Source organism: Thunnus maccoyii, chromosome 7, assembly GCF_910596095.1.
Source record: "Thunnus maccoyii chromosome 7, fThuMac1.1, whole genome shotgun sequence".
NCBI classification, from domain to species: Eukaryota; Metazoa; Chordata; class Actinopteri; order Scombriformes; family Scombridae; genus Thunnus; species Thunnus maccoyii.
Genome location: NC_056539.1, coordinates 6,755,284 through 6,766,787, shown reverse-complemented (window position 1 = coordinate 6,766,787; position 11,504 = coordinate 6,755,284). Strand labels below are relative to the sequence as shown.

The following is an 11,504-nucleotide window of genomic DNA, read 5'->3' as shown; positions in this document are numbered from 1 at the left end:
TTTGCATCTTGCTCTAAAGCTAATACATTTTTCGTAGAAACATGCAACTACAAGAAGTTGTTGTTGGGTTTTAGTTTAATATGTCTCATATCAAAATGGACTGTATTGAATAGTTATCTTGAATAAATTGAATAAAAAGCAGTGAAGATCTTGGGTGGGGATATTGATGAAGATACTAACTGCCTTCACTGACACATCAAAGTGTTCAGATGTGCATCAGAAGAGGGTCAAAGAGAGCAGTTGGGTTTTTGTAATCAGTCTCATTTACAGTATAACTTCTCAAACCAGTAAAACAAATAAAAACAGTACACCTTTTATCAGACATATATTAAGAATTTTAATCTATTATTGTGAAATATTAAGGAATACATACTTTACAAAAGTTCACAGCAACATCAAAATGGGTCAACCAGCTGAAGCAAGGCACCTTAACAGAGCCTTTTGTATTTGTCCTCGGTTATAACTTAAAAGTAGAGTACATCTTTGGCACCAGAAAACAAAACAAATACAAGTATATGAATGAAAAAAAACAAACTACAAAATATATTAACTTCTCTCACTTCAAATAGCCATTCATGTAAACACATTCCAAAAAAGTGAAGGGCATTAACTCAAACTGACACGTTGCATTGACCAGCAAGTGCATTGTGACGGCAAATATGTTGGATAATAATTATTAGCTTCTTCAGAAATGTATTTATGTTGAATTTAAGCGACATTCCCCTCTAAGTGTAGAACAAATCTGAATTCTGGCCCATTCCAGTTAAATACAAAACACATTCCTGGAAAACAGGAGTCTACATTCAGCAGTGTTCAGTGATCCTACATTACACAGGGAGAAATAAATAGAAGATTCCATGTTAAAGACTCAGAAATGTGAGATACTTGAGCAATGGAGAAAACACAGCTGAATATAACACAGTGATGGGGACAACAAATAGAATGGCAAATGCAGGCCAATTATAGTTGACCATTTCTATGCTCATGGTAGAACCAGCTACCATGGGTCAGAAGAAATAACCAGTCCCAGAAAAGGAATCATGTGGAGAATGCATGCCATTTTAACAAGGGCGAGGGGTCAGACTTTAGATAGCCTTTTTCTTTAACGGGAGCATTCCCTCAGCGAGGAATGTGAGAAGATTAGCTCCAGCGTGTCAGCAGAGGGGAGCGAAATGCTGGGCAGTCGCCATCTGAGGCCCCAAACATTAACCCGGGATCTGGAAAATTAGACCCCCGTGAAACACTGTCAATCCTCACAGGCTTTTTTAAGAGAGAACAGACAGACATTCTGCAGTCTCCGCATTCAAAGGAAGTTTCCAAATCCTCTGCTGAGCTGTGAGCAGGCCCCCGCATGTATTTTAAAGAGAGGGCCAACTGTTAATTTAGGTTTGAGCAGTTCTGTTAAACAGAATAATCCTCAAACATGGCATGAAAACATAAAAGATGACTTTATAAATATTCCCATTACTTTCAGAGGGCATGGTGATGGTTACGCTACTGGAAATTCAAGACAAACCTAACAAAACATTGATGGGTTGCATATGTAACTAGAAAAGTGAGCCATTTGTATATAAATGAAAAAGTGAAGCTGAACAAGACGAGCAGATCCTTCTCGCCTCCCAAACAGAAAAAAGACACCACAATATGAGCAGCATTTACAAATATAAATACAATAGATAACTACAAAAATAACATGCACAACATACAGTATGTATATCAACAATCAGCAGCCCAATTCAAAACATAATGCAGAATACTGTCCAGGTACCTTGAAGAATTCTGACTTGTGAGGGAACGTGGCAAAATTCAAGAGTTTGTGACTCATGCAGAAGAAAGCTCAGCTCTCCTCACCAAACTGTGCCACATTCTGGACTCTGCATGTTGATTCAGGTGAAACTGCTCTGTTTGTGTCAGATGATCACCTTTTCTTTACTTGTGGTCAGATGCAGAGGAATGTCTTTAACACCATAGCCAAATGTCTCTGTCATCACTGGCTTTCACTGTTCAGTTATATGAACTTCAGTGAGTGATCCTCAAATGAGGATTTCAACCACCTCTGCATCTGTGCTGTTGATGTTCTTGAATGTCCTGAGTGGTGCCTTAGGCTCCTCCGAGGTGTCTGCAAAAGATAAAATTAGCAGATTAGAGAAAGAACTTTAGCATGCTAAAGCAACTGCAATGCTTGAACGACCTTGTGTCGCTGAACAGTGTAGTTTTACCAACACAGTTTTCACTTATTAACGTTAACAGTCCTAATCCTGGGTCTGGTTACGCTTTAAATAGTGGTCAAATAGAATAGGTCGGGCCGACCTAAAATTAACAGAACAGTAGTTTGTGTGGTGGTGATTGGGTGTCAAGTGCTTAACAAAATAATGACCCACCAGTGGTAGCTGCTGAGATCGCCTCAGACGACTCTGCTGTGAGCTCAGGTTCCTGTGGGACTTCGTCACTTTGGGTGCTGGAGTCTCGGCTCGGGCGCTTGGGCACCACGCAGGGTTGGTGTTGCAGTGAGGCAGCACCTGTCTGGTCATCTGAGAGGCTCTTTGCTACAAAAGTAGACAAAGACAGGAGGCTGCTTAATTACCCAGTTACATCCACATTTACACACTCCTGAACATCTGCCCTGGCGAGTTCTTCCCATGACTATTCTGGATCGGGCTATTCTGGAGTGAGAGATGATATGCATTCCACTTTAAAAACATGTTGTCTATTTGAGGGACACGAAAGGGTTGTCTCATACTCCCTACTTTTTTTTAGGAAGCATACATTCTGTCTGGCGACGCTGACCAGTCTGCCAGTTGTCGCTTGACACCATGTGTCATTAAAGATTCAAAATTTCTCGGTGTTGCATGAAATGTGAACTCACCTTTACTCTCTGTGCTGCTGGCCACAGTGTTGATGGAAGGGACGGACCTGGCGAGCCGAAGCCCCTGCCTCTCCAGCTTGCCCTGCTCCCATCTGGAGCGCTGGTGGAGGACCTTGATCACAGCATCCTTCTCCAGGAGCTGAGCATGAAGTGCTCGGATCCTAAACATATACACATAGATTACAACATTAGTTAACAAACCCCCAAACACCAAGCATAAACTGGTATGTAACAAGGACGTAGAAGGATGTGTACCTGTTCTCCATCTCCTGATGTCTGTGACTAGACAAAGGCAAGTCTTCATTAAAACTGCTGTTCGGTGAATGTCGGGGTGAATTGTTGATGATGGTTGTATCCCTGAAAATGAAACAGAAGACTGTTAGAACACTTGATCCCTAAAAGTCACTATATCTGTAATTATCTGATGTTTATCTTTGCATTCTGTACATTTTTTGTCATACCTCTGTGCAGCAGCAGTGGCAGCAGCATCCATTGCAAACTGCCTCATGGTGCTCTCCTCCAGGTACTTCTGTTCCCACTTGGTGATGTCTGCCTCCAGGGCCAGAATACGCTCCTCTCGCTCCCTCAGCTGCTGCTGCAAAGTGGAGGAGCTCAGTTCTGAAGCCATGGGGTCCGTTACCTGGTTCTGAGACTGAGATAACAGACAACAGTGGTTAACATTAGACTTCCCAGTAAACAACACATTTTAGATAGTGATAGAATAGTTTGACTTTTTCCATAAATACACCTATTTGCTCTCTTGCAAAGAGTTAGATGAGAAGATCAATAACACTCTCATGTCTACATTTAAGGCCACAGCAATTAGCCGGTTAGCTTAGCTTAGCATGAAGACTGGAAGTAGGGGGATACTGCTAGCCTGACCCTGTACAAGGATTAAAATAAAATCTGCCCACCAGAACCTCAAAATGTTCTTACACTTTTCTGGCTGGGTGTAGTGACGCCTTGGAGTATTGTCATCACCATGAGGTTGCTAGGAAACCAGCGGAAACTACAGGAAGTCAATGCACCCAGCCAAGAAATACTCCTGTAAGTTACATAACCCTCATCAAGAATTTTTGTTTTTCCTTTTCAGTTTGTGTACAGATTAACTGTGAGATATAACATGTTTTGCAGCTTTAGAGGTTTTACATTTGGATAAAGCTAGGCTAGTTATTTTCTCCTGTTTCAAATCTTTATGCTAATTTAATGGACAGATATCAGAATCATACCAATCTTCTCATCTAACTCCCTGCAAGAAAGTAAATAAGTATATTCCCCAAAATGTCAAACTAGTCCTTGAAGCTGCAGACATAAATTGTAATGAGGATCTTCTTCTCACCTGTTGCGCCCTGAGGCTTTTCAGTTCTTGCTCCAGGCGAGTGCGCAGCCGCAACTCTAGCGTTTCCCTCTTCTCGCATGCCGCTTGCAGCTGAGCCAGCGCGCTCTGCAGCCGCTCCACTTTCTCTACGTAGGCTCTCTTCCTCTGCAGTTCTTCCTCCAGCTGCCGGTTGCGGCCCTGAGCTGAGGCCAGAGTCTGCTCAAGCAGCTCCCTTCTCCGCTGGCATTCCTCCCCAGAGACACGCAGATGCTGAATCTGTCTCTCCAGACGTTCACGCTCCCGCTGCTGCTCTTCATCTAAAACACGGAAAGGAGGGGGACGGGGAGGTGAATGAGATGCAAATAACTACAACAGTGACATGATCGTGGAAGATATGAGGCTGGAAAGTTATCATCTCCTATTGTCCTAGGACAATAGCAGCCTCCTAGGAGAGGTCAAAGGAATGTTAAAGAGGGCCAGAATCAAAACTATTCAGCAACCATTGATGGGGTCACTCAAGCGGCTACATGAGCAGTCACTCAGGGAGGTACATTTTCAATGGAATGTGACCCAACAAGAGACATTTACATGCTGCTATACAGGCATGTGGTTCAACAACAGACCCAAGTGAAGGCATACTGTGCTATAAACACGCAATCATCATTAGATTACAATATTCCACATGTACTTGATCCATGTTTAAATGAAAACTGTTAAAAAGTAACACCAAGTGTTGTGCTACTTTAAAAGCAGGTTGATTACACAACATGAGTGCATGCCTGTGGAGGGAATGCAGACTTCCTCTTATCCACTTACGCACACAGTCATAGCTTTGTACTGGGAAAAGCTCTGGAATGCTTCTAAGGGCATGAAGTAAACAAGCAGCTCAAAATATAATTCAAGTAGTCCTTATAACAAAAAAAAACTATAAAGTACACATCCGACTATTGTATTTTATATGTGGTTTTGTTCCTGTTGTGCCAAGATAACTGTTTTCAGGAAAAACAAAAAAATAATATATCTTATCTTATGGCTAGAGATGATCACATGGCTGTATTGAAAATCCAGAGAAGTGCAATTGTCATTCCAGCAGGGTAATGTATAACTGAATGGTATGTCTGATTATGTAACTAGAAGGATTTTATGCTTGTACCTTACTGTCAGATATGTCATCATTCATTTCAATCCTTTGTCATAAGTAAACTGAGGTTAGGTGGATTTACTCCACAGCACACTCTCTGCACAGAACAGAATAGGGAGGAAGAAATATTCACAACTGGCCAATCATGATTAAACCAAGAGGTAAAGAAATGTCCAAACAAGGAGAGTGAGCTAGCCGGGGGTCATGTTGAGTTGGGCCTGAACGCCCTGGAGTCCCAGACTTATTAGTTCCCCTTGAGGAGGGAAGTCAGCAGTGATGCAAAACTGAATGTGTGTGTGTGTGTGTGTGTCTGTGTGTGTGTTAGGGGGGCATTCCTAATGCTGGAACAGCCTGAAATACCTAAAAAAAATTCCTGGAATCCAGGCAACATTTACTGCTGCCATGAAAAATAGCTGGCGTCCAAGTGCCAAGAGCAACTCTTAACATTAGAGATAGAGCCATTTGTGTCCCAACATGAGGGGCCCCAGTTTTTATAACACACAACTTCACTGAAGGAGGAAACCAATCCCTGCTCAACTATGTTCCTGCTATTATTAAGTGCTTCACAGGGTGGTGTGATTTATCAGATCAGATAAAAAAATTGATCTGAACCTGAAGTCTTCCTACTCTCCTTTGTGACGAACTTGCAGGCAAAATGGTATGAGAAGACAGTTTGTCTCATAAAAGACTAATGCAGACATAAACTTACTTTGCTCCAAGAGTTTAAGAAAGACATGCTGTTTCTGGTCTGTACACTCAGCCTCCTTGGCCACTCGGTGTTTGTTAGCTGTGTCAAGTTGTTCTGTAAGAAGCAAAACATGGCGGTTACATATGTGGAATTACATTTAAAAGCAGATTTTTTTTACCATTACCAGGACAGTTTTGGTTCAACAGACAGCTAGGCACGTACCTCTCAGGTCTCTGTTAAAGTCATGCATCCTCTTAATCTCTGCTTCTAGTTTATTCCTCATAGTTTTCTCCAGAGTTTCCCGCTTGGCAGAGCCCTTCATCAGGGTCTCATACGCTTCAGATATCCTTTGAATCTCCAACTCCAACTGGGAAGAAAATGTGAGAGGAAGATCAGTCTGTGGGAGAGGCATCCTCGTTGGTAGTCTGGATTGTGGTTTATGTTGCAGTTGTTAGTATCAATAAGGCCAATCACTCATCTCTACAAATGCAGCCCTTCTTTTCTTTAACTGTGAGTCAGCCTGCAGGCAAACGGCTTCTTCACACTATGCGCAACTGAAAACTGGGAATCAACATTCCTGAGTGAACACTTGTGAGTCCCAGGTGTCAAGGCATTTATCTCCTTTCATGGCAATATGCCAGCATGCTTTGAAAGACAAAGGGTGAACGATGTGTCGTAGGCATTCCAGAGGGTGGAATGGAGAGAAAACTATCAACTGTAAAGCGCAAACTAGCTGGTAGAGCACCATTTTAAAAAGTCCCAAGCAGCAGAAACAAAGGCAATCATGGGTAGTACATGATAAATACTTGATGTATCCATGTTACTTCTCCATGAAGTGAGCCAATAAACTTGTATCTCTCAACTCTCATACTCCCAGACCACTTATCACCCTGACATGTACTGGCAGAGAAACTACTATTTTACGATTTCCACACCCTCTATGAGCCATTTATCGCACCACCCTCCCCTCTCACCTTCTGAAGCCTGGCTGCCTTCTCTGTGTAGATCTCCAGCTCCTTCCTGAGCCTCTCATTCTCCCGCATCAACACGTCGGTCTGAACTGAGTTATTGCTGGAGGCTGCAGTGATACTGTTGTGAGCCACCTGGGACTGAGCAGACACATACCTGTTGAGGGGAGACATGAGTAATTTGTTACAACACAGCTGAAACCACAAAGTCTTGGGAAGCTGTCAGTTTGATCAGATTTTATCTGATATCTATCGAAATCATAAAATGTCTTGATGTTAAACATGAATCTGTTGGGATTACCTGTGGTGCTGTGAGTAGAAAGGGGGAGGAGGGTCCCTGTAGTAGTGTCCATGCTCCTGTGAGTGGCTGAGCGTATATCCAGGAAGTCTTGCACAGAAAGGATACTCCGGGGGTGGCCCACGCTGTTCTGCACACTGTTGGGCTCCTTGCTTGTTGGGTGACACAATGTTTGTAACATTATTATTATACAGCTGTGGATAGCTGTGTGAAGAGCTCATAGCCAGACCGTCTCTAAGTCCGTTCCTCTCCAGAGAGAGCTGCATGAGCCTCTCACTGAGGGAGCGAGCGTGCTCCCTCTTCAGATCCCACTGTCCCTCATTATGTCCGTGCCCCCCAATTATGTTCATGCCTGGGCCTTCCTGTTCTGCCTGCCCCTTCTGAGAGATCAGGTACTGGGAGTGGGCTTTGGCCTCCTCGTATGTGGGTAGCTCCTCTCCATGCAGCTGATACAAATGGCACACAGTGCTCTCTGAGTGCAGGAAATCCCCCTGGTGCTCCTGGCCTTGGGGCTCCTGGCGTGTTGACATCTGGATGTACTGGGACTCCTCCTGAGTCAGGCTCTCCAGAGAGGAGCGGGGACTGCCTGTGCCCCCGCCGCTGCTGCCTCCACGCAGGGCCTGCTGCTGGATAGCGAGAAGTGTGCGAGTGTCGGTCAAGTTCCCGTAGCGGAGCTGCTCTTGGATGAGACGGTGCAGGACCGTTCCAGAGGAGTCTTCAGCAGTTCTCATCTCAGTCAGCAGGAAATTAGCAAAAAAACAGCCTAGAGGTGGCAGTTTGGGCACTTCACAAATCACAAATCTGAAAGAAAAACAACAAACTTCATCAGCACTGCACAACATACAGTATATGTTACATCACATCTAATCAGCTCAGTATTTTGTCAGGATTCCAAACCCCCATTACTATCATCAACAAGTTCCCCATCATTTGTAATGCTAATATTTCAATTGTGAACAACAAGCAGGGGCCGACATTGAGAAATCTTCTGAATTAGCATTAAGAAACTCGTCTATTGAACAATGGATTTTGGCATGAGTGCATGAGCTGTTGCTGGAAATACCCCTGACAGTGATGTCAGTGCAGATCCAGTTTTATTGTCCACACACTGTAAAGCGTAACTTTCTCCAGTCAGACAGGAGTGTAACACTCAACAGTTGCTATAAACATCAGAGCCTTCCCACACACTCACACAACAACGAGACATAAACCGCAATGACATATTGCTCCAAATATGTTCCTACAGGAAACACATTAAAACATGTAAAAATGCTTTAAATAAATACTCCTATTCTCTAAAAGCTCCCTGTGGATTTAAAATATAGGTAATGAAATCCCACTGAGAGGGTCTTTAAATCAACAACAAACTCAGGTTTCAAGCGAGTTTCATTTAAAATTTGGGATATCTGTGGAAATCAGGATGCTGTCCAGTAATGACGCTCTTATACATAAAATATATAGATAAACATGATCCATCAGGAGTCAGCTTTAAGCAACTCACACAAATAATCCAACCGTCAATATTGCGCCATGCAAAAAAAAATCCGTGCCAATGGGGATTTATCGGGCATCCAAACACACCATGGTAGGCCGAACACACCGCCAAGAGCGAGAGCTAAACTTAAAGAAAATAAAATGTAAAACTTACCAGATTAAAATCTCATCACACAGGAAACAGTCTTGTAATATCTCTCAGTGTTTTGCGCTCAGTTCAACAATGTCCACAAGTTTCCCAAGCGTCCTCCTCTGCTTTGCCATGTACGTGTGTGCGCGCCGACGGGTAGCAGCAGACTGAGCAGACCGAGCAGCGAGCCGCACTAATAAATAACTGAGGGCCGATTGTTCGCTGCGGCTGGAATGACTGGAATGTAAAGGCTCCAAGTCCCTGTGGGATCAAAAGCAGAGCACAGGGGAGGAGGAGGAGGAGGAGAAGGAGGAGGAGGAGAAGGAGAGTGGAGGGGGGGCCGAGAGGGGGGAGGTAGAGGGACGAGCAAAAAAATTGGATTCAGAGCAGCACCACTATCTCAGCTGGCTGCTTGTGTCATGTAAAAGAGCTTGTTGTTGTGTAATTTTAGGAATTTTAAGTCCTCACAGTACCGAAAGTTAAAGGAGATTTAAGTTCTTACAGTTTTAGGGGATGTTATTGTGAGACAGCAGGGGATGAAATAGAATATAAAATGCAATGAAACATTACATAGTTACTGTTTTAGTTGAAATATTTCAGCGATATAATATTAAGAAATATGATACATGAGGATTGTTGTGTTTAAAATAGAAAAAAAAAACATATGATGAAGGAAAAGAAATCAAGATTTAGGCAGATTCTTTCTTAAAATATTAATGTTTCTCATGCATCAGCTGGTTTTGGTATTAACTGATTTGACATTTAGTTTATAAAATAGTGAAAATGCTCATCATAGTCTCCCAGAAACCCCAGGTAACATATTCAAAATCCTTGTTTTGTCCAATTAACAGTCCAAAACCCAAAGATATTGAGTTTAAAATGATATAAAACGAAGAAAGGCAGCAAATTCTGACATTTAAATCCCTGGAAAGAGAGAAAATTTGATATTTTTTCATTATAAACATCTTTTACATCATTTACTCTACAGACTAATCAAATAATCGAGTGACTGTTCTGGCATTAAAAATGATAAACAGATGTGATAATGAACACCAGACCTCATAATGATTTGAGACAATTAAAGCTGAACTGTAATGCATGGTGGATATTAAATGATGCTAACACTACATCCCATTAAAGTAACCACAATGAGGCAGTGATGAAAAAAAGTGCTGTCATATAATTGAGACATGGATTAATCATTATTTCTTGAGCAGCCTTTTGTTTGCATGTGCCTGGTAAATATTTAAGCTGTGGCCCGTGCCAGTTAATTGCAGAGTGTGTGTCTGTGTGTGGACACGGAGGGAGAGGGGTGGGTGCGAGGCACACTGCCTGCCAGCTGTCCGTGGACTGAAATCCCCTTCCCCTCCTTTAATAAGAGCTCTGAGAGATGCATTGTTCTCCCCAAAAAGCAGACATGACGGGGGCTGCCCTGCCATCTGCTGTTCTCCCCTCCACCACTAGCACTAGCTACACTTCATTCACACACACACGCATGTGGATGGAGACCCTGGGATCAGCTGGCAGTGGGGGGTTGGGTCGTAGTATTGGATAGTAATGTTATTGAGTGCTTTTTGTGCAGCCTTTTTTGCATGAAAAGGATCATCCTAATGTGGTGGCGGTGGTTGTGGGGAGTAAACAAGTCTTCACTTGTTAGCGTGGTGCAGTCAGTAGACAAACTGTAGGTTACTTTATCTCTAACACTCACAGGCAAACGTCCACCTGCTCATTTGCATGGCAGTTGAAGTCCAACAGTTGGTAAAGAATGCTGCTTTAGCAACTGATAAGTATCGACAGGTTTTGCCATTTTCATGATTCATCTGTTGTTATCAAGATAAGCAGAGGTATATAATACCTCACATTGTGTTGTTGCACTTTTAATCATTTAACCAGTTGGCTATTTTAAAATGTACAGTAGTGCAACTAGTTCTTTAAACAAAGGTTTTACATATGGGAAAATATGCTCACTCACTTTCTCACAAAAAGTTAGATGAGAAGATTGATACAACTCTTAAATTCATCTGTTAAATATGGAACAACTGCCAGAAGCTGATTAGCTTAGCTTGGCATAAAGACTGGAAAGGGGGGGAAACAGCTAGCCTGGTTCTGTCTAAAGAAAAACACATGCCTACCAGCATCTTTAAAGCTCACTAATTAACATGTTACATATTGTTTGTTTAATCCATGCAAAAATTGAAAAGTAAAAATGACAAGTTGTGGTTTTATGGGGGGTTATGCTATTTCTTGGCCAGGACCAGTAAGTTACTGGAGTTGTACCTCCAGCCCTATGTTGGTTAGCAATGAAACTGCTGTGACACAGGACTCTCTTTGGAGTTCATATCCATTTATTCTGACAATGACAGATAATAAAGCATGACCTTGATGCAAATAAAACTGCCCCCTCCACCTCCTACAGAAATGAAATAAATAGAAGGCAAACTGGCCGTGTTAGCTTAGTTTACCGTGACTTTAAGCTAGCTTGCTACTGTTAAGTGCCAGTACGCTGAAAATATTAACAGGTGAAGACAGATTTTGCAAAAATAAACAACATGAACTTTGAGAAACAATAGGATGGTTTATGATGATAAAAATAAAATAATG

At 42.4% G+C, this 11,504-nt stretch overlaps 1 protein-coding gene across 1 annotated transcript; it reads right to left on the bottom strand.

The window, feature by feature from the left end:
- Positions 1 to 312: 312 nt before the first annotated feature.
- Positions 313 to 9,252, bottom strand: amotl2a (angiomotin like 2a). Its single transcript, XM_042417770.1, has 11 exons — positions 8,928 to 9,252; positions 7,283 to 8,080; positions 6,988 to 7,138; positions 6,236 to 6,380; positions 6,035 to 6,127; positions 4,206 to 4,501; positions 3,328 to 3,518; positions 3,122 to 3,223; positions 2,867 to 3,027; positions 2,382 to 2,546; positions 313 to 2,119 (listed from the first exon to the last, which is right to left on the bottom strand). The coding sequence occupies exons 2-11, from the start codon at positions 8,008 to 8,010 to the stop codon at positions 2,034 to 2,036; spliced, it is 2,118 nt and encodes a 705-aa protein (XP_042273704.1). The 5' UTR covers positions 8,011 to 8,080; positions 8,928 to 9,252; the 3' UTR covers positions 313 to 2,033.
- Positions 9,253 to 11,504: the final 2,252 nt, after the last annotated feature.

What these genes read in the sequence shown, in the direction of transcription:
- amotl2a (XM_042417770.1), bottom strand. Translation starts at nt 8,010, where the DNA reads ATGAGAACTGCTGAAGACTCCTCTGGAACGGTCCTGCACCGTCTCATC. An exon ending in AGGCAGCCAGGCTTCAGAAG is followed by an intron (nt 6,381 to 6,987) that starts GTGAGAGGGGAG and finishes TTTTCTTCCCAG; the next exon opens with TTGGAGTTGGAGATTCAAAG. An exon ending in CAGCAGCACAGAGAGTAAAG is followed by an intron (nt 2,547 to 2,866) that starts GTGAGTTCACAT and finishes CTACTTTTGTAG; the next exon opens with CAAAGAGCCTCTCAGATGAC.